This window comes from Acanthisitta chloris, unplaced genomic scaffold (assembly GCF_000695815.1).
Source record: "Acanthisitta chloris isolate BGI_N310 unplaced genomic scaffold, ASM69581v1 scaffold6062, whole genome shotgun sequence".
In the NCBI taxonomy this organism is placed as follows: domain Eukaryota; kingdom Metazoa; phylum Chordata; class Aves; order Passeriformes; family Acanthisittidae; genus Acanthisitta; species Acanthisitta chloris.
The window spans coordinates 21,408-44,709 of record NW_008662059.1 but is presented as its reverse complement, the minus strand read 5'-3'; the positions used below and the strand labels follow the sequence as shown (position 1 = coordinate 44,709).

Below are 23,302 nucleotides of genomic sequence, written 5' to 3'. Positions count from 1 at the left end.
ATATGGGCTTCTGTTTGGAGATAATAATTGTGCTAAAAAACATCAAGAAAGGGACTCATTATAGGATTACTATAAAATTAACATTCACCCCAAAGTAAGATTACCCCATGGCTGTGAACATATCACCCTGAAAACACATTAAAATCCAGCACTAAAAGCAATGCTTGTCTATCTTGATAGTAGAGAACATTCCCAGTCAAATTTGGCCCCATTATATCAATTCTGCATGACTTCTGGACACTTAGTCCAGCAAGCATCACAAGGCTTTTACTGACAGTTCTCTCAAAAATCTAGCAAGGTGTTTAGTTGGAGAGCTGATTGTCAGATAATTGGGATTTGTATTTCTCAAGACTTTGATCACTATGCCACAGCATTAAGTTGTCATTAACAGTTGATAAAGCTCCTCTTCCAGTTGGGAAGCCTTCAGCAGAGGATCAGACTGTAGAAGAGAATAGAAGGCCTCAGGGCTACCAAGGAGGATGGGTTGTATGCACTAGAGATATTCAAATGTGTATGAAAGTAACTCCAGTAAAGGAGTTACAATGATAAAATACACTTCTTCAACAGTGCTTCTGCTGTGTTTGCAAATGGCAGAGAGAGACAAGTCGCCAACTACAGCTTTGGCTTACGACCATGTAAAAGGTTGTAGAGGTACCACCACTGTTTTCTTTCAACTTTTTAAGTCTACACAGAATAAACCTTGAAAGGAATCAGTTCAAATTTGACTGGAGCAGTCAGATAACTCACTTGAACATCAGCCCAACTGCAGCATTCCGTCCCACCGCAAAAGCACATCACTGTTTGGAGATGGAATCCTTACATGAAGATTCTTCTAGCAATAAAAAGAATCAGTGCTTCAAGGTTGCTAGTAAGCAGCTAGTCTCCAAAATAGCCACCTATAAATAAGGAAAGCACTGGCAAAAAAGCCTTAGGCTTCTAGAAACCTCAAAGTAAATATCCAAGAAAATAAAGTTAGCAGTTTCTGCTATTTGACCAGTTCAGCTTGTTCAGTCATGTTAATTCATTCACCTCCAGAAGTGAAGCACTTTAAAATGCATGTATAGTGGGACTCAGCAGGGATGAAGAGCACTTGCCCAGCTTTGATCCTTTTGGAAACCAGCCTGAGGAACCTATGGGTATTTTAGTGGGCAGTCTCTTTCCTTCTTGCTTAACTTGATCAAAGATCCCTGCCTTACTGGTTATCAATTATATGCTGGCAGGTCCAGTATCAGGGGAGTAAGACCTATTACAAATTAAATACACGTAGTATTGATTTTTAACTTGAGTGATACCTGACATAGAACACCCTGAGCCTTGCTTTAAAGAACTACCTAAGAGCTGTGCAGAATCAGCCGTTTCAGAGCTGGGTACTCTTCACAAGCTCAAATGAGGCTGCCTTTAGCAATCTGAGGAATACTCAAGACAAGCATTGCTCTCCAGCACAGGCTCTATCACATGGTTCAGCACAGCAGAAGCCACCAAGTCCCACACATTTCTAAATCCTCTGGATTACAACATGAGCAGAGACTGAAAAGGACCAGGCCAGAGCAGCAGATGACCTGTCCAAAAATCTTACACTTAGAGAAGCTCTTTGTTAAGTGTTACCTAAATGACAAACAAGCTTCACACCACAAGTTCTACATCATCCTTTTTATCACTAGTCATAAAAGTGACCTAAAAGTAGCAAGAAAATATTAAAAATGACCATATGACACACTGATCCTCCCTCTCTCTGACACAGAATCAGCTCCCCATTACATATCAAAGGCACAACAAGATACAGCCCAAAGAAGTCTTTCCAGGAAACAAAAAAAGCATTTTAAAATGCCTCTTTTCTTAACTATTTTTTTAAAGTAGTACTTAGTGGAAGCTTTTTATATCAATACAAAAGCTCTGTTATAATCTTCAGTAAAAGCCAAATAATATTAAATTGATTAACTCCAAATTGCAGCATGTCACAGCCATGTAATTGCTAGGAGATATTTATCCAGATTAGCTAAACTGAACTCAGACTTCTACATACAATTGTTTATGTGCGTATTCACTATCTCCCAACTTCACCTTAATGCCAATGTGTAAATTTGCGATGCACTGTATGGCACTAGAGGTGGAATAACATCGCAAAACACACAGCATGTTCACTTCAGGGATTTTGTGGGGAGAAATTGCCTAAACAGTTACACATACAGTGGAGTTTGGGATTAAGAGTATAAAGCATCAAGTAAATAAAATGACTCTACAGCCCTGAACCTGAAAGCTAATCGAGCAGAGAGACTGGATGCCAAGAAGATACCTTCAAGAGCATCTTGGAGAGCAGTTCCAGAAGGTGAGAACTGAATGGGGTCAGACACGGAAAGATACCACTTGTAAACCATTGCTATTTCCACTTAGCATTAAAAAAAAAACCCTCTACAAAATTGTACTCCTGCTTTCCAACAAGAACTGTACCTACAAGCTTATTATTAAGCTGGACATATTGCAGAATGCCACTTCAAACTGTGCTCTCTTTGAACCCTTATACACAATCCATGCACGCACAAGACTTTGGTCATGTCTGGTGCACTTTTTCCAAGTCCACCAAAAATATTTCCCAAGGCTAATTTTTTACATTAGGACATGACTAATTAGAGGAGGAATGGTTTATTTATTTATTTATTTTTATTTCTGGAAAGCCTTTTATGTTGGATGTCAAAGAAGCACAGTCCTTTCCCACTATGTTCAGGCCTAGAAAAAGAGGTAATGAGATTTTTTTTATTTTTATGAACAGTGCTTATTAGCGTTTGTTTTTTCCTAACCATTCTAAGCTACACATTCAGAGGACAGTAATGTAGTAAGACTACGTTTGGTCTATAGAATATTTGCTGAACTGCTAGCACCAAAGAGAGCAACTGAGCTGTATCCATGTCTTCTTCAGTCTTGAAAATGTTGATTATATGTAACTTTTTTTAATTCCACATTCATGAAAGTGCCTGTAGATGAGAGACATAACACTATTTCAAACACCAGAGTCCTCCATGAAGACACGCAGGCAGACGTTATGTACATGTCCTAAGAGCTCACTTGCTGGCAGCCCAGAAGATTGCCAGTGTAGTCCAAAGTTAGTGTTCATTGTTGGGTTTTTTCCTATTTCTTAACTTTAAAAAGGATCAAACACATTGTTCTGTAAGAAAGATTTTGATCTCTTCAGTATCTTCAAGAGAGGCTGGTCTACTTTCTCACAGAAGGAAACAAAACAGCTCATGTTCTGCATTACATGAAGCACTTGTGCAACTCTTCTCTTCCTGACCTGTGCCACAGACTGCAAGAAAAACAAAGTTTAAACCCTGCTATATTCTGCTATTTTGTCACGCAGCTGGAGCCATCAGCCTGCCATGTTTCCAGGACTGCAACCTGACTCAAGCTGAGTCAGATGGGTCAGATTGGCAGGAATTCCTTCAAGTAGACAAATCTCAGCAAAAAAAAAAATCCGCTCTGCCTATGGCAAAAAGGGCAATCACATGCCAGCTCTTCAATTAAAATTACAGCAAGTCAAGTAGCTGATACTTTTCCCCTCTCCTGGTAAGGGGGATGAGACATTGTTCACAAGGGTGTTCTGTCGTGCCTCGCTGATCAGCCGGCAGGCCAAGTCCAGGAAGAGTTTTTCCACATTATCCGATTCTTTTGCTGACGTTTCCAGATAGTACATGTCCTGTGCTTCAGAAAACTCTGCAGCTCTTTGCTGGGAGACTTCCCTCTTATCAGCTAAATCAATCTTATTACCTGCATTGATAAAATATTTTAGTAAAGGAATTAATTTGACTTCAAAACCAAGAGAAACTGAGGCTTATAAACAAGAGTTTTGTGATGTAAATATGCATGGACAGTGGTTTTCATATGTAACTCTTAGTGCTTGCTCTGCTCTCCAAATAATGGATTCCCTGATACGTGCGACCAAGTTCATTTAGTATCAGCTCATTTAATGAAATATACCCTGTGAACATCCAAGTCAGTTAGCTTTAATTTAGCACCAGTGCATCTGTTTGCAGCTATCAACCATCATTAAAGGATTTCCATTTTAATATCTATTGAAAATTCCCCTGTTCTTTCTCTGAGGAGCACTTAAAATGTCAATTATCATATATGAGACACTAAACATGCTATTTCTCATGTTGTTACAAGCTTTTAAAAAAGCCTAGCATGGAAGGCTGCTTGCCTATTTCAATATTCCCAAACAGGATGTGGCTGTTGAGGCTGGAAGAGGGATGGGCTTGGGGGGTGCTTGCAGAGTGAGGTGGGGCAAGAAACCAACCCACTGCTTCAGAGAGCTCAGTTTAATAGAGGGTTGATTAAAGCCTCAAGCAAGCACCTGATATGATTATACACTATTACTGGCCACTTCACTTCAAACATGATGTTTTTGCCATAAATTAATCTTACAATGAAGATAACAGACCAGGACCTGCAATAACAGGCAGCTGTGTCCATGGACTCAGCAGGTTCAGGAGGAAACATCTCCTGGCCTTGCTCCTATTGACAATTTTATGACAACTAGTGGGAGGAAAAGATGGCTTTTCCACTGGCAAGCCTTGTCTCATTGTTCTCCTCTCATATGAACTCTTCTTTCCCAATAAAGCAGTTTCTTGGACCCACTGCACACACTGAAATTACCTTTCTAAAGAGATTATCACTCAACACAAGTGATTTATGGGTGCCACCATCTTCAAAGTGTGTGTTAGGACTGAAATATAATTTATATTTTGTGCTGCAGATGCTAATTAACTTAATGTTCACTAAAAAAAATTGTGCAGATTTGTTAGTCATTTAGCAATTACTTCTGCACCATCTGTACACAGGCCATATTCATACTTGTGGAGTGTGTTTCTTGTATAGAAGCTCTGTAAACCCCACAGCTCACTTGCAACACCACTGGGGCATGTAAAACTCTAAATTATTTGTTTTAAAATACACTTTAAACACTTTCTACAATGGCTTAGATTTTTTCATTTAAACAGCAAACTATTAGAGGTGATACCAACACCTTAGCATGAAACTTTTTGGCTTTCCCCAAGTTATTTTTCCACTGTTCTTTATACATTCTTGGGACCTTTGAAAGCCAGGTCGTGACTATCAGATGCTAAAAGCAGAGCATGAAAAAACATGGGTAGGCAAAATAACCTTCACATTGCTCGTAGCAGACAGATGGCCTGAGGTCTGCTTTGCCTTGAGTTGAAGCTCTACAGATTCATATAATATTCAGTTATTTATTTTAAGTTTCCCTAAAATCCAAGTATCCAGTTTTCCAGCTCTGCCCCACCTATGAATGCTATGATCCACACAACCATCATGGCCTGATGTAGCTCTCAGATCCCAACCCCTCAAGACAAGACTAGCTGTCTCACACCTATGGGGTACAGCAACCTGCAGGTGACAGCAGCTTAAGCAGACCCTCACAAATTTGCTGAGATCTGAGCTTGGAGTTACAAAGGGAACTGCTCTATTCTTAGCTGAGTTGGTAGCTGCACCACTGACATTTTGGTTCCTTATGGAATGAACTGGTGGGAAGCATCCCCCCCTGCAAGCAATAGCCTTAGATGCAAAGCAGGACCACACTTCCAAAAGTGGCTGTGGCATCCTGAACATCACTATCAGCATCTTGGCATTATTTGCAGAAGGAATAGTCCAAGCACTGGGTTTAAGGCACTGGCTGTACCCTGTGCCCACCTGCAGTTACAACTGGTTGGCAACAAGATCCACCACACCAGTTCAAAGCATCCTGCACCACCAGTTCACACAGATGCCACGTTTTCCTCCTGCTAACATCTCCATCTGCCACCAACCCCTCAACATGGACAGCTCACCCCCCATCACACCACCCAGCTAGGGGCGATAGTCACTTACCCACTAGCACAGTTATGACCTTATTGCTGGCATACTGCTCAATTTCCCGCAGCCACTCGGGGAGGCACCGGAAGGATTCTTCACAGGTGATGTCATAGGTCAAGATTAACGCGTTAGCGCTGCGATAGTAACTCTGCGTGATGGATCGGAATCGCTCTTGTCCTGCTGTGTCCCAGATCTGCAGCTTTTGGCATAACAAGGAAGGGTGATAAAAGAAAAAAAGTGAGATAACTTTTTTCATTTGACAACAGCACCATTTTGACCTAAAAAACCCAAACTGTTCAGGGTAAAACCAATGTTGGGAAAGCACTTAGCTCTTCCTCCTTTGGCTTCCCTTCCCCCAGCATTATTTGTTTCTGTTACTGCACTTGTGGATTGAAATGCAAGGCACAAAGTCAGTTGGCACTGTGGTTGACAGCCCCTGGAAGCTGCAGGCCTAAGGGCTTTCATACAACTTCTAGCATCTCCCTCTGCTGTGGGCAGAGCTGCTGGCCTGGAGTTACAGCACAAGTGCTGGAGGGAGAAAGTTGCTTGGCTTGCCCCTAAAGTCCAACAGCAGCACCATCCATGCCCAAGAAGGAATAAGAAAGCCTCTCCTCTATCTCCCATAGCTGGTTATAGTTATCCTGAGATGATGCACTGATGGGTGGAAAGCACAGGATTGAACAAGTTGCTCAGCTGAAGGCTGATCTAAAGAGTCTAATGCATTTCCTCTCTACAACTTCAGCCATCTCACCCAGCTGCTCACTGTTTGCTATCTTAACATGCAGAATTGGTTGACATGTCCTTAACTATATCACAGAATCCTACAATGGGTCGTGTTGGAAGGGACCTAAAAGACCATCTAGTCCCTATGCCCCTGCCATGGACAGGGACATCTTCCACTAGACCAGATTGCTCAAAGTTCCATCCAACGTGGTCCTGAACACTTCCAGGCATCAGACTATGGACAGTCTGTTCCCATGTTTCACTGCCATTAAAGAGACCGTGAGCATTTGCCAAAACCTCTGGGTCCAGGAAGACAACACACATTTCCCAATACAAACTAAATTCATACTGGTTTTATATTTTGATCATTTGATAGCTTTTGGTGAGCCATCAAAACCTCAATTCTTCAAAAGGAAGTCTAAGAAACTAACATCCAAAATTAAAACATTTCAACATAAAAGAGTATTTCTCTGCTTCAGCTCTTGTTTTTTCTAAAGCACCTCTCCCTGGAAATAAATATGTGAAAGGATGATTTCCAGCCAGAATCTTGTGTACTTTGGGTAAAGTATTTGAGATTTTTTCCATATATTCAGTAGTCTGTAATAAAGAAAACCTTATTCTTGACTAGTTCCAAAGCTGAGCTACTCCAGCCATGCATCATAAATGTGTTAGTTTGAAATGAGAGCTCCCAGGAGCAGCTTTCAGATGTGGGTTATGATTTTGAAAAAAATACATTTTTTGCAGAGAAAGTAATTTGTGGCTGGCTTGCAGCTCCTGAGCACCTTTGTGCTTACTTGTACTTAAATGGCTGAACCTGGCACATGTAAAGTGACACACAAAACCATAAGTGAAATTACTTGCACATGAAATTCAGATAATGAATGAGCCCTCGTGAAAACAAACCGGTCTCCAAACTCTGGCAGATGAAAAGACACATATTTCTGTGGTTACTCGGCTGTTTCTCAGGAAAAATATTTACTGACTGTCTACAGGTCAACTCCAGCTTATGTATCTTCTGCATTTATTGAGAAGATCTCCAAGCTGATAAAAACGATGTGAACACGTTCTTCCAATGTTTTAATATAACAGACATTGAAAGGAGAAGGTATTGCCCTGGGGAGAGGGTTTCCCACTGTCTGCAGCCATGAGTCTACCTGTGAGCTGGATGCAGAATGCAGGGAAGAGCCCCTGACCTTACAGCCACTGATAAACTCTTCCTGCACACAAAATGCACATCTCTCACTGGTTATTTCTGCCAAATAAAATATTTCACAGCAACCATTTCACTTGTACCTTTTTTTTCCAGAATAACCAAAGGAAGGTGTCTGACTCAGCCTGCAGAAAATCTAGATGTTTATGTTCTTGGAGTCAGCTGATGCTTTCTGCTCTCCCAGCATTTGCACACACACTTGGCTTTATGCACATGAACATTTCCACTAAGTACAATGAGATCACAGGTCCAATATAGCACAGCCCTGTGCTTGCAGCACCAAGAATGCTTAGCCTTGACCAGCATGGTAACTGCTATCTGCTTGGCTTGAATTTGTGGACCCTCTTGGGTACAAGTGTTGCACATATTTTTGGAGTTTATTACAAAAGGCCAGACAGATCAAAATCCCCCCTCATCTGCACAGTGCTCCCTCTCAGCTCATTGGCCAGTGAGCTTTAGTAGCTGCTCCTATCTGAAAAAGCTTGCACAGAGCTTTCATAATAGCAAGTCTCTGACTTTCTAATGCAATTTTGAAAGCTGGAAACGATTTTTCCCCTGAAATCTATAATTTATTTTCAAGCATGAAAACTTTTTGGTAAACAACTCTGCTCTTTCATTCTTGATCCCAGCAGATGTGCAGGAGATGCTGTCTGGCGCAGAGGCAGAGTCACAGCTCGGGCACTGCTAAATGAGCTAACAGTCAGAGCAGTGCCTTGTTTGACTGAGATGTCATTTTTATTGCTCTGTACTCTGACTCATTCCTCCTTTTCCTACTCATTAAATGTTTATTCTCACAAACATTGTAGCTGAAACTTTTTGACTAAGCAAGATCACTCCTTGAAAGAAATCTGTTTGCCTTCCAGACCCCAGAAGGCTCATTCAAATGCCCAAGTGTATCGTACTAAGCTTCCTCCAAAGCTTGGTCACTGAGGCTGAATTCCAGCAACTCTAATTTACTGCACAAGTGGAGTCAGGAGAGGGACTTTGATTTAACAACTCATTATTTGCTCTGTGAAATATAGCTGGTACACCAGCTACCACTTGCTAAGGCTGTGACACACATTCCTGCCCCAAGGTGATGCAGAGTGTTGCTTGGAGGGACACTTGTGAATTCATCAGACATTTGCAGGGCAGCAGGGACTTTTCATTTAGCTTGTAGAGCTTCCCTGAACCATCCTTGCCCCTGAGATAGCTCATATTGGCATTACTGCTCCAAACATTTTCCTAAGGCACTTGCATCCTCAGTCCAAATCAATCTTTTAAGATTGTAAACTTAGATTACCTCACAGGAGCAACAAGCCAAACAGACAAATCTGTAGGGCAAGCTCACCTGTACAAAATGCAGACCTCAGATCCAAGTGATCCTTGAAAAAGAGAGTTATCTGAAGTCGATGGGATTTGTCTTCCACAATATTGCTTTTCCTCCCCCAGAAACCAAGACAGTCTTGAGACTGCCGGTTTAAGCTAGGTATATAAGGGGGAAAAATGAATTCCAGTGCAGTGTTTAAACCATTCATCAGCTCAGATCCTCTGAGCTGCTGCACTGAAGCTGGTTTTGGCTAAAAGAAGCATCTCTGCTGTCCAAGGGGCTTGGACAAGCAGCACCAGTGTCCTGGCCTACCTTGCCACTGCCTGCTAATGAGCATTGCAGCCACTGAGCTGAGCACCTACACCACAGGCACTACGCATGATCCTCACTGCTTCCCTGTCTGCCTGCTGCTCTGTCCAACTTGCAGAGTGACGTGCTGAATATTAACTCAGTCTTTAGCAGGTAAAGGTATTTACCTGCTTGTCCTTCAACTGCTCAGACAGGAAGGTCTCCTGGTCAAGCATCACCACTTGCCATAGAACTGTACAGCTCCACACACAGAGGGGTAGGAGCCTGCTGACATGATCACAGCTTTTAAAATCTGTCCTAAACTTAGGAACACACCACCTGATTTTCTTCTTAGGAAATTTCTATGATGAAATAGAGGTTTAAAAAACCCCAAAACCAGAACTGAAAATCTGCTCCCAAGTCCAGTGTTTCCATCCCATCACTTATACAAGTTTAAAAACGGCTCTTCATGTCACATCCAGCCACTGTCACACTGCTTCCACTCTCCCATTTGCTCACTACTGGATTTGATAAATGCAGCATGGGGAAAATTGCTGGTTTTCATTTTGATGCCCCTGAATTTAATGCAAGCAGAGTAAAACCAGGAGCAGCTCAGGGACTCTGGACACCAACACTAGAGGCTGAGATAACCATACTCTTCTCCCGCCTCTACCAATGAACAAAGTGGCGTCAGCTAACATCTCTGAGCTCTGGAACCCAACCATGGATCCCATATTAAAGCATGACACTGCTCCCAAGTGTGTTTTGGCCCAAGCAAAGTAGCTCTCTGCCTAGCGATGCCCAGGCTCAGTTTGGGAGTTAGCACAAGACAAGAACAGTTTTACAGCAGCAGTTTGGTTGCAACCATCCTATTTTAGAGGGTGAAAGAGTTGATGGTATGGACAATGTTGCCCTTCGCAAGTCAACCTTTTGGCTGAAACACCAGTACTGCGACCATCTCCACTTCTCCCAAACATGTAATTTGACAGAAGTGGAAGATGAGCCATTGTTGTGTAGAACCACACAAGTCCAGAAGCCTGCTCTCCCCAGTGGCTTTTTTAGGAGCTCACAGGAGAAGACTTTCATCAAGCACATCCCAGTGGGAATGCAACAGAATTCTGTTTACCAGAAATGCTGTGAGCAGAGGTTGCACTGAAACACTTGTTTGCACTTCCTCAACCCTAGTCAGGCATAATCTTAGCATCTCCTAAGCAAAGACATAGCCTTGCAAGATCTTCCTGTTCCATTTTCTCCCATCCAGTAGATTCACTGTTACAATCATGATAGTATATAATCATGATAGTAATTGTGGAGAGGAGCACATAGACTGTTAGACCCTGAATTGCCAGACAGCCCTGCACTTTCCCAAGTGTCTTCCAGCTATGGGAAGGCTGCAGCAAGAAACCTCAGCTACCATACTGCCAACACAAATATCAACTTAAAATCATCAGTCTCCTACCTTTACTTTTTCACCGTTTATCTCCACAGTTTTAATCATAAAGTCAACCCCAATTGTGGCTCCTTGCCCCGGTGGGAAAAGCCCCTGGAAAAAAACAAGACTTTGATTAAGCATACTTATGTAACAAGACAAAACTCTCACCAGGTGCCAATCTTCACTCTTTTACATCCTCAAAACTATTCATACCTTATCACCCTCCCTGGACACTTATTTCCATCATATTTAGAGAGGAAAATGTGACATTTACCAAGCACAAAGGCTACCATAATTCAACCCTGCTGTCTGTCTCCTGCCCCAGTTGTGCAGCAAGTCATTGACTTCAGAGGTAGGAAAACAAGAAAAGAACAGGAAGAAGCACACAGGGGAAAAGAGGGGGAGAAAGCCCTTCTGTGCAGTTAGAAGAATCAGGGGAAAGGTAAATGAGGACCTTCCATCCTACTTCCCAATGCACTGAAAGAGGTGTGATCATCCGCATGGGATGAGATGTCTTTTGCTCCCGTAACCTCACGCCTTCCATTCTCCCTCCACCACACCCCACGGCACAGATAGGCATTTTTGGCAGCTCTCAGCATGGGAGTCACATCCCTGCACAGCATTTCAGGAATGAAGCCTGAAGCCAGACATCACCAGTGCCACAGCAATGGCAAGGGACAGAACAATGCTGGTGGTATTTGATTGCAGCCATCAGAAAGGAGCAACAGCAAATGAAACAAGAGCTTTTTCACTTCTGGTCTCCAAAATCATGTTGATTTTGGGGCACATCCATCCCGTACAACAGCTGTGCTGCCAAAGCACAAGCAGCAGAAGTAGCCACAGATTTTTGCAGTTAACCCTTTCAGGTTGACTAGCTTTAATGCCACGAGCTGTCATATGTTAGAGAGTAAGATCACCATAGCTTTAAAACTAAAATTAGCAGCAAAGAGGAAAATTGCTGACAATTCCTAGTGGAGAGTGCAACCAAACCCCCACAACTTGTGTTTTATAGTGCATTATGCAAAGCCTTGTCTTGTCCTGGATCACAGAAGCATGGTCTGTTATTCTGCCACAAAACAAAAGGTCCAGAAGACACTGGATTGCCAGCCCAGGACCCAGATTATTTATCTAGTAATGCCAAATAACAGGGAGAACTTTATGAGCAAGGGATGGGGAAGAGACCAGGAGACACAGTGGTCCTTACAACTGGTCCAGACTACCACCAAGACAGGAGGAGTTGTCCCAGCGGCTTTCAGAGAGAACTTTCAACGCTCACAGAGCAGTGGGCTCTCTCCAACACGAAATCTAGAACAGGGCCAAGTGCAGCATTAGGTACAGATGTGCTGCTTGTGCCATTATGTTGCTATACGTGGTATATGCACCAACAGTGTTAACAACAAAATGCTTTGAGCCTCGATGCTGGTAGAGCCCTCAGTGCCCAGCCACAGGCTCCATGCTCCCATCCCAGTGCAGTCCCCACCCTAACATCCCACATCCACAAAGTGGCCAACCTTACCTGAGTGAAGCGACGGACTAAGCAGGTCTTTCCCACACCTGCGTTGCCAATTAAAACAATTTTGAAGAGGAAATCATAATCTTCCATACTCATTTACGCAGCGCTGGTAGAGCCCTCAGTGCCCAGCCACAGGCTCCATGCTCCCATCCCAGTGCAGTCCCCACCCTAACATCCCACATCCACAAAGTGGCCAACCTTACCTGAGTGAAGCGACGGACTAAGCAGGTCTTTCCCACACCTGCGTTGCCAATTAAAACAATTTTGAAGAGGAAATCATAATCTTCCATACTCATTTACGCAGCTGTGAGAGAGAGAGAGAGAGAGAGAAGAGAGAAAAGAAAACACAACACAATGTAAACCAAGTTGGTGGGGACATGCCCTTTTATCCCTGATATTCTGAACAAAGTTCTCCTGGCACACGTGTGGTTCCTCAGATAAGGAAGAAGAGCACTTCCAACTCTGAGCTGGGTCATCCACATAGTCAAAAGCCAGCTGCTGTAAAACCTCAGCCACGTTTTGCCCCTCTTGCGATCTCACCTGGCTGCCCACAAATTAGAGATGATGGTTTTCAGCTTTCCAAGGAATACTCCACAAACCTGAAACACTGATTCCTAGATATTCCCTAATGTTTCTTTCGCTTTTAAGTATGTCGGCTCCCAAGGACTGCATGGACTTTGTCACATTGTCTGAGGAGATCATGTAATTTATTTCTGTTAGGGCAATACCCAAAAAAACCCCATAAGCTCCTCTCCAGGCAGGGACTGGGTGCACACAGAGCAGGGCTGGGGCACACAAGAGGGCAGAACAGATGGGGAAATGAAATTAGTTTTAAAATAAAAGCAGCAGTGTTTGTCTTAAAGATAGAAAGAGCTCATGTGCTAAAATTGTAGTGGGGTGTGGGGGTAACAGTTTGGCTGAAGTACATTTAGAGAGTTTTTTTTAAAAAGAAGAAATAATAGATGCTATTAGGAATATTGTTACTATAATAATTTTCTTTAGTTTTGTGAGGATAGCTGGCTCAAATAGGAAGTGAATAGAAAGAAGCCAGCACACATCCCTCCCTCATCCCTCCCCAGCCTCCTCGGCAGGATGCAGAGATTGGCATTTCAGCAACGTCACAGGAGGTGGGCAGAGCTCTCTACATGGGGGAAGACCTACAGGGCTTCCTTAGGCCACTCAAAGTATGGAGAGGACTGAACAGACAAATGTAGTTTGCTGCAATTGAGCAAGTCACGAGGGATAAAAGATGACTTGTAAATCTGTCTCTTTACTGACATCCGTTGAGATAACAGGTAAGGCAAAACCTAAGCATCAGTACCTGACCCACCAGTACCTACAGGTTGCATAATGACTGAGGAGATAGAGCCAAAGATGGTAAGTGTAAGAGAAAGGGCAGGAAATGGGGGGGAGAGAGGTGGGAAAGTATTATGAAAGTGCTAGCCTCAGTAAAGCCCCAGAATGCTTATGGGGTTTTTACAGAGCTGATACAGGGAGTAAATGCAGTCTGGGTGAAACAAGCTTCTCATTCTCAGCCCAAAGGCAGAGTATCCTCTCCCACTGCCTCCAAAGGTTTTTCCTTGAATGGGTTCATTGCACCAGCTACAGATCCTGGTCCCACCACACAGCTGTGATAATGTTGTAGCCAAATGGCCAGAGAGGACAAGGAGCCAGCCTGGATCTGCCTGGCAGGGCACACGGAAACAGCTCTCCAAGTACCACCAAGAGCCTGATGGACCTGAGGTCAAAACAGGAGGAAAACTGACTCAGCTCCTCCACATCTATGTGACCCTTGGCCTTTCCAGCAGCCTAAAAAAAGGGTAATCACACCAATTAGTGACTAATGAGCTGCATCACATCAGCAGATGGTTAGCAGGGACATGGCTGAGTCACTACACAGATGTGTCACTTGGCCTGAGCTAGCGACGGCACAGCAAAGTGCCACAAAACAGGAGCAGCTGGAGCTGTCTTGAGGATGCTCTAACCTCACCTTGCTCTAACACACAAGACCTCGCAGCTCTTTGCTATCTCTTAATACAATGAAAGAGTGAGATCTTAAAGAACAGCCTCAAAAATTGCCCTTTTTTACTTTCTAGGGTTCTTATCTTGTGTAATCATTTCCTATCTCCATGGCTGGCTTTTTCCCAGAGTGGGACTGGATAACAGCAGCAGTATTAAAAACATGTTGACAGTGCTCTTATAATGAAGGCTAAATGTTAATGTGAGGTTTCAAGCTTTCACACTAGCCAACATAAAGAAAAATGTCATCATCCACTAGAAGCTATTTCAAGACTAATGAGACTTACTCAGCACTGCATAATTATTCCTGGGATTCTTCATATCCCACAGGGTATGCTCCACCCTGCAGAGATTTCAGTTCTATTCCTTGTACCCTAAACAATCCAACATTCAAATTTATCTTCTTAGGAAGCTTAAAAATAAACTTCCTCTGCAGATCTTTGAGCTCAGAAACACTAAATGGCTCAGACATACCCTAGGGTTACGTGTGATCCCCTTCATTAGGCTCTAGGACTAATCATGTGTGATAATGACCCCAAACGGGAACTGAAAAATGAGCCAAGGCCATAAAACAAACCCTGCAGTGATGAGAATAAATGCCAAAACTGAAGAGAGACAAAAAGTGGGAACATGAGAAGGGAGAAAGCAAAGGGAGCAGCAAGGAGGAGTGAGAAGTGATTTGGGAGGCAGAATGGGCAAGTGAGGTTGACCATCACTACCCTATCACCCAAACTGGTGTTTCTCCCTCTGAGTGCACACTACTCCAGCACACTGCCAGCGCTGGACATAGAAACATTGCATCAGTTGTTACGAAATCCTTTCCTCCTGCATGCTGAGCCTTCCAGCCAAGCGACCTTTGCTGCTGACACAGGCTCACGCTCCCCTCCCTCTCCCCAGAGATGATGTGTCTCAACCTCTGCCCAACTCACCAGGGCTGGGGAATGTGCATCACAGCAATACAGCACACTTTGAATTATATGGGTAAAACAAACAAACAAAACCAACAGAACAAAATTTTTCTGCTTGTTTTTGTTTTCTTGGGTTTTTTAGTGTGGGTTGTTGAGGGTTTTTTTCTCTCTTTTCTTGTCTTCGCAGGCGCAGGGCTCTGCCTTGCATCCTCGTGGTTGTTTAAAGTGTTCAGGACACGGCTGCCTGTCCCACCCTTTGCCAGAGACAAGACCCTGCAGTGAGGGCAGGGGTGGGATGCCATTCCATGCCTCAGCCACCCCTCACCACATTCATTTAAACCACAAACAGGGCTGGCTACAGCACAGAGACAGGCCCTATCATGAGATGAAGCAGGAGTAGAGCCTGAGGCTAGCAGCAGGGCAGAAAATTTGGTTTCACAGCTGTATCTCCCAGAGGCAGTTTATGCAGCTGGCATCCCAACCAGCCTCCATGGGTTGCTCCCACCAACCTCGTGGGGGATCAGGTTTGTGGGGGTTTTCATTTGTGTTGCTGCTCTGGTCCACCCCATCACATGACCCAATACATGGTCACTGTGGGCAGAACAAGAGGCCAGGAGGGGTAAATCAAAGCAGGGAGACCACCCAGAGAGGTGGTCCATCAGTGGGAACACATCAGTCAGGACAGCAGGACATGTTTTAGACTTAGCTGGTTTTCACAGAATCATTAAGACTGAAACAGACCTATAAGATCATCGAGTCTAATCATTAACCTAACACTACCAGGTCCACCACTATACCATTTCCCTAAGTGACATGTCTACATGCTTTTTGAACACTTTCAGGGATGAGGACTCCATGCACAGGAAGGTCCCCCCTAAGCCTCCTTTTCTCCAGGCTAAACACTCCCAGCTCCCTCAGCCACTCCTCATGACTTGCACTCCAGACCCTTCACCAGCTCCATTACCCTTCTCAGGACATGCTCCAGCACCTCAATGTTTCTTCATTTGGGCAAGACAGTGGAGTAAATTCCCTTGGTATTTTTCAGTTATTAATTCCAGTTCAACAAAAAAGACTCACAAGATCCACCCTAACCAAAAGCACAGGGGCCAGGGCCTTTCACCTTTTCTTCTTTCCCACTACCCAAGCTTGTGCAAACAAGCTCCAGTTCCCCAGGAGACATCTAAAAATGCAACACAGAAATTGTGGGATACCTTCCCCATGCCATGCTGTAAAGGCAGACGCACACCAGAGTTTCTGGCTAGAAATTCTCCCACAGCCTGGTCAGTAGGATTTGATCCTGTTTTCCCTTGCCGTGGGCTCTTCACTGCCTATAAATGTGGAACAGCAGTACATCCAAGGAAGGACAAAGACACACTCTCATCTGCTTCTCCTGCCACCATAAGCCACAACACAAGGAGTTTATCCACAGTAAATATATGCTTCAAGGAATGAGACATGCAGGTATGTTTCAGTTTATTCCCTTATGTGATGTCCTCTCCCATTCACTCCATTTACCTCTTAATTCTGCCTGATTCACCTTGACTTACTTGACAGCATTTATCATCATCTGAACCAATGATTTTCTTTTTGCAGTGTTTTTTCACCCATTAGTTTGGATGGTCACAGAGGACTCCTCTTTATCCCTCACCTGCTCTGACCATGCCATGCTCAGCCTCTTCGGCTGCCAACTAAGTGGAAGAAATACAATGCAAAGGTTCAAATACTACCTGGAGATAAATAACTTTGGAGTGATCAAATTCTCCTTCAAATGTATGAAATCACTACCCTGTCTGTCCCTCATGAACTTCCACACCAGAACCAGTGTTTGCACAAACAACCACCAAGTATTAGTGAGGTTTTTCAGCCAATAAAGCAATCTCTGGCACTTCTCTCAACTCCTCTGCTCAAGGAAGATTTCCACCTCTAGGTGTGATCAGAGCAGGCTCTATAATGATGATTTTACCCCAATTGTTTTTGCTCATGAAGCCAAAAGTAGAGTGGAATACTTCAAAAGAGCAAACCTTTCTCAGTCAACCACAAGGTATGCCAACCTCTGTCTTTTAACTTCCCCAAAGATCACAAGATCAGGAAACACTGTGGACAGCCGTAATCTGAAGTCAAAAACCTTTAATGTCTAAAAGAACATTTTGATGCCTTCGTTTTAGGAGAACAAAACAGAAATAACCTTTTGCTTCTAAACCTCCATGGTATCTCAGTCCTTGTCTGAGTTAGAGGAGCAACAGTTCCTTATCTCCTCAGCACCAAGTGACAACCAGAGAAGGGAGTCCATGGCACATCGTGGCATCACCTTCTCTCCCCAACAGTCTCACTCATGCGTTTTCATTACCTGCCACCTGAAAAACTATTAAAAGAGTCAGCGAATCCTGCTTATAAGCCATGGTTAGGGGACCAATGTCCCCAAATCAGAACAGGTCAAATCAGAGCACTGAGTGCCACTGTAAATCCAGCACTACCAAGTCCACCACTAAACCATGTCACTCAGCACCACATCTACACATCTATTAAATACCTCCACGGATGGTCACTCCACCACTTCCCTGGGCAGCCTGTTTAAGGCTTGACAACTCTTTCAGTGAAGAAATTTTTCCTATTATCCAATCTAAACCTCCCCTAGCATATGTTTCCTCTTGTCCTATTGCTTGTCACCTGGGAGAAAAAACAGACCCACCCCACCTGGCTAAAATCTCCTTCCAGGTGGTTGTAGAGAACAAGGTCCCCCATAAGCCTCCTTTTCTCTAGGCTAAACACTCTCAGCTTACTCAGCAGCTCCTCATGACTTGTGCTCCAGACCCTTCCCCAGCTCTGTTGCCCTTCTCTGGACACACTCCCATACCTCAATGTCTTTCCTGTAGTGAGGGGCCCAAAGTGAACACAGGATTCGAGGTGCAGCATCACCAGTGCCGAGTACAGGGGGATGATCACTGTCCTGGTTCTGCTGTCCACACTATTGCTGATCCAGGCCAGGATGTCATTGGCCTTCTCAGCCACCTGGGCACACTCCTGGCTCATGTTCAGCTGCAAATAACAAGCACCCCAGGTCCTTTTCCACCTGGCAGCTTTCCAGCCACTCTGTCCCAAGCCTGCAGCACTGCCTGGGGTTGTTGTGGCCCAAAGGCAGGACCTGGCATTCCACCTTGTACCTCATACAATTTGCCTTGGCCCATGAATCCAGACAGTCCAGATCCCTCTGCAGAGCCTTCCTACACCCTCCAGCAGATCAACACTTCCACTCAACTTAGTGTCATCTACAAAATGATTGAGGTTGTCCTTGATTCTCTCTTCAGATCGTTGACAAAGATATTAAACGGGACTGTCCCCAAAACTGAATGCTGGGGAGCACCACTTGGAATCAGCTGGATGTAATCCCATTCACCATCATTCTCTGGGTTCAGCCATCCAGGTTTATTTTTTCCCCCAGCAAAGAGCTGGATAAAAAAAACAAAACAACAAGCTATCCACAGCTGCAAAGGTTTCTCCACATTTAGGGATAAAGACCAAAATTATATCAAGCCAGGAATGCTGATAATTTGCACCTCAGCTCTATTCCACCTCAAATCCCCATTATAATGTACTGCTTCAATTAGACACAGAGAAGGATCTGCAGCCTCTTCCACCTGCTGGATCTAACCAGTAGGACAGGGCAGATTTTGATGTATTTATACAGTTCTTAAACAAGTATTTTCTGTTCTTCATCATCCAACAGCTATAAACAAAAATAAATTTACCTAAGTATCTCAAGCTCAAACAGCAGCAGTTATGTATTGCATATATGCCATATAAGCCACAATATTCAAAGCTAAGGCTAGTATTTCAAGCAGAAAATTATTCCTTGCAGGCCAGAAAATTGCAGGGAACTCAGGTCTGGACATGCTGCTATATTATGTAACTCAAGATAAAATATTTTCATTTCTAAAGCACCTGCCAACCCAAGCAGGCTCCTGCACTCAGCAAGCACAAGCCCAGTTCATGCCCATCTGCAACCAAGCAGCCTAGATTTCTTTCTGCTTCCTTGCCCATATTTCCCACTCCTCATCTCCACCATGTTTTAATTTCACTTCTATTTCACTTCTTCTAGAAAAATTGAGATAATTCATTCCCAAGAACACCTGGACCACCCATGGTGCTGGCAGTAAAGCCACAAGCACATGGGATCCATGCTCTCAGCTTGGTGCAACATTTAAACTCTAGGAATGTCTTTTCCAAAATCAAGGGAGAAAGAAACTATTTTTTTTTAGCCATTTGGGCTTGCAGAGCTTGGCATTTCCCAACTCCTCCTATCATATTTGCTGTTCCAGGTGAGTTAAATCCAGTTGCCTGTGCTCTAGCAGTCATAAACATGCCTCTTCAAGGGTGGTCCTTCATAGGATGGGAGAAGGTCCCAACAGTGCTCACTAAGTCCATCCAACACTTCCAGGAAGTATCAAGCAACTACATATGCAGTGCAGGGAGGCATGGGGCTTCCCTATGCATGGCAGCCCCAACAACAGTGACTGATCAGCTACCAGTCATTCAAAAGTCTAGACACATTTTAAAACAGTGAAGACTTCATCCAAACCATCCTGCTGGAAAAATCACTATGTTACGAAAACATCAACCCTACCCCATACAAAAGATTCCTGGTCCTCAACCCTTTGCTCAGGATGTTTCACCTACAAAAACCAAGCAAGCTGAGTAGGTACAAGTTCTCATGTATCACAGGATGTGTTCTACCTCACAGATATATTTCTATAAATAACAGAAAAGCTGTAGCTGAGGGGTTTTGAAGCACACAGCCCTTCCCCCTTATCACTTTTGCTACCAGTAAAAAAATTTTCAGCTCACTAGACTACTTTTTCCAGGTTATGGCTCATACATTAGTTGACTTCCAGAGGCTTGTACGAAAGTCCTGCAGTGGAACCCACTGACCAGCAATTACAGGTGCTTCACCATAGAACAAGCAGGTAAATCCAGCACCAATATCATCCCAAAGAAGAGCCTGCAGCAGGAGCTCAGGAGAGCAAGATGCTTAGCCATGATGCCCATGCTCAAAACAAGACAGCCCAGCCTCACCCCAGCTCATGGCAGGACATCAAATCTCCTCACTTCCATAGATAACTGACTGTAGACTGCCCTTTTCATCTACCTGATTTGTTTAACAGTGGAGGTTACAGATCTCACATTCAAGAGCAATCTTTGTATTTTCATGTGTTTCTGGCATTCCCTGATGCTGAAAAAGGCTGTATGTCCACGCTGCCCACCTCTGGGTGAAGTCTTCTGGGGGATTTTGCTAGTAGTGGTGTCAAGAGCAGTATTAATACACATCATTAATCCTTTTTTGTTGGATGGTAGAAGGATGGATGGTGTTTGGGTGGGACACATCCTTGCCAATCTCAGTGCCACCAAAGGCTCTTCAGAAAAGACCAGACAAGTCACAGCTTCCCTGGTCCGGTGTCCTCATCTAACTTTCCCACCTCCTGGAGTGAAGGGAGACTCAGTGACATTTATACAGTTCCGTGTTGGAACAGCCATGGGAGTGCTAAATATCACACGCAGACAGCAAGTTCAATTTCATCAAATACATCTGAGGACCAAACTGTTATTCAATGATGATCCTCCTCGCACAGATAAACTAATCAGATTTCTTTTTTACTTAGGAATAATGAGATACACACAGTACTTGCAAAATGACAAATAGAAAATTAATTTCTTTAGGATTAAAAAAAACATGCTGATAGCCACAATGCCACAATGGTGTCTGACAAAACCACACACCAGCACACCCAGGATACTTATCACTTTGAGAAAACTAGTTCCAAGCATGAGAACAGCCCTGTACTCCATTTACTGGCAGAATCTGGGTTTTGACTGCAAAAAAGCTGGTGCAACCTTAACACATGCTTTTACAAACATCTTTTAAGACATGCCTGGAGGTGGAGACAATACTGCATGCTCAAAAATTGGATATGTTTTAGCACATCATGCGACCACCAAGCTTACATTCTGCAGCAACACATTTTTATATGGAAGCAGTTAGAGACTCAGCCAGCACAGCAGACAGGCTGACTTCCAAGTGTGGAACACTGCACTGCCAGAAATCCAGCCAAAACTGCTGTTTTATCCACTCAAAAACAACAGCCTCTTCCCAAAGGGGACAAAAAATACAAAATTCTTTTTTAAACTACAGCCAGGCAATAACTGAAACACGTCTTGCATGGAAAAGCCAAGAAAGCTTTCCAAGTACAGCTCTCCGCAATGGGAAATAAAGCTTCCACATCAAGACCTGACCCATTGAAACGGGGAAACCCATCAGCAGCTTAGGTGAGCATTTGTCTTTAGAAACCAGGTGCAGGATCAGGTTGAACCCCAGGTGTCTCCCATGAGCTGGGCAAGGTTTCTGGGGACAGTAAGCCTACATGCAGGGAGGCAAAGCTGGTAGAGAAACAACTCATGTTCATTCTAGAAGAAAGGTTTGTGCGTATCAAATGGGTTAAAAGCAAAGAAGTCTCCTGAAGCATTAGTTTGCTGGGCTGGCATGGGTTTGAGTGGCATCATGGTCGTACATGGAGAAGTTTTGGCACTGGGTGACAGGGCTCTGCTAAATCCACGTGCAAGATTAGACAGTTTGACACAACCATTTTTGAAAATATACAAGAAAAGCTACCATACCTAAAGACTTTCAATAAAATATTCACAAGAACATCATGACTCAAATGAGGCTGCAAGTGCAGAAGTAGCACAAGTGTAACTATGCCACTAATCAAAGACATACGAACTATAAATGTATTGTGAAATATGAATATGTGCTTTAGATAGTCTGGGTTAAAAAAGGATATCCAAGAAAATTTTCCTGAGATTTAACTATAATGACACATGTTATTGCTGCTCACCATCTTGTTTTGATTGTGTCAGAGACTGTGGTATGAACAAAATAAAAAAATTCCAATAAGGTTTTGTAAGAATGCTTCTTAATTGGAAAAATAAGCCATTATTTCCACTTCTTCATTTCTGCTTAAGTAAGCTTGTGATTTACTGGGATTTACCTCACATCTCCATCAAACTTACTAGGAGTAATGAGTAATTAAACTTCATCTAATTGCACTTTCAGGTAGTTGAGATCAGAGCTCAGAGGGCCATGCTTGGTACCCTGTGGCTTGGGGCTGTCACCATGCACGATGCTCCTTTGTCATGCCATGCCACTGGTGGCATTTTGGAAGGACTTGTTACACATTTTAAAGGAAGGCTTCTCCTGCCTATATGACAGCATTTACAGAGTGATGGAGGAATAAAATAGAGTATTACAGGCTCCTGTTAAGATGGCAGAGGGAAAGCAATAGCACTGGCTATTTAAATCCTTACAGGGAGGGATAGAGAAGGTGCTGGAGCAGCTGAGGGCAGCCCAAGGAAGCTCATCTCCCAAGTCCCCATTCCCTCCAAAGATGAGCTTGAAATCCCAAACCAAGGGGCCCTCTCTGCCACTAAAATCAAGTTTGGAGTGATGGGGTCTAAGCTACTCCTAGACTGATTATTGTCCCAGTGCTCCCCAATTTATCACCTCCTATCTCCAGCTGAGAAGCACATTTTACCTGTACCATTCATACTCATGCACCCAAGCATATATGCTTCAGCTTCCTAATGAAACTGCACCACCAGCACAAGCATTGTACCCTCTAAGAACTTTTCCTCTCGATAAATGTTCTCATCTGATGGAAACCCCTCAGCTGGGACTGACCATCCTGTCTGGCAAGCAGCTGAGCTGGTGGGGAGTATTCTTTGCATTTCTGCAAAGAAACACGTGGTACAGCTTTAACTGTGGGTATCTGCCAGAGCAGCAGATGTTTCAAGAAAACAAATTGTCCAGAGAGGGAAGAAAGTAGAAACAATTGTGAATTGGGTGTAGCTTCAAGGCTGTTTTAAGCTGATGCCTCCAAAGGGAAGGTTCCCAGCCCTGGCTCCACCCAGCCAGCTGCAAGAGGGACCCAATCTAGATGCAAAAAAAATAATTGAGGGTGGGACAGCAGAATTAGATTTCACAGCCCTG

The 23,302-nt window shown here is 43.7% G+C and overlaps 1 protein-coding gene across 1 annotated transcript; it reads right to left on the bottom strand.

Moving 5' to 3' along the window:
• Positions 1-2,624: 2,624 nt before the first annotated feature.
• On the bottom strand, positions 2,625-12,446 carry RAB30 (RAB30, member RAS oncogene family). The gene is made up of 4 exons (XM_009070452.1): positions 12,341-12,446; positions 10,852-10,935; positions 5,878-6,061; positions 2,625-3,759 (listed from the first exon to the last, which is right to left on the bottom strand). Exons 1-4 carry the CDS (start codon positions 12,431-12,433, stop codon positions 3,509-3,511), a joined length of 612 nt encoding a protein of 203 aa, XP_009068700.1. The 5' UTR covers positions 12,434-12,446; the 3' UTR covers positions 2,625-3,508.
• Between the last annotated feature and the right edge of the window lie 10,856 nt (positions 12,447-23,302).

Coding starts and splice junctions, on each gene's coding strand:
- RAB30 (XM_009070452.1), bottom strand. CDS start 12,433: ATGAGTATGGAAGATTATGATTTCCTCTTCAAAATTGTTTTAATTGGC. Junction 10,936..12,340: donor TAGTCCGTCGCTTCACTCAG/GTAAGGTTGGCC, acceptor GTTTTTTTCCAG/GGGCTTTTCCCACCGGGGCA. Junction 6,062..10,851: donor TAAACGGTGAAAAAGTAAAG/GTAGGAGACTGA, acceptor TTATGCCAAAAG/CTGCAGATCTGGGACACAGC.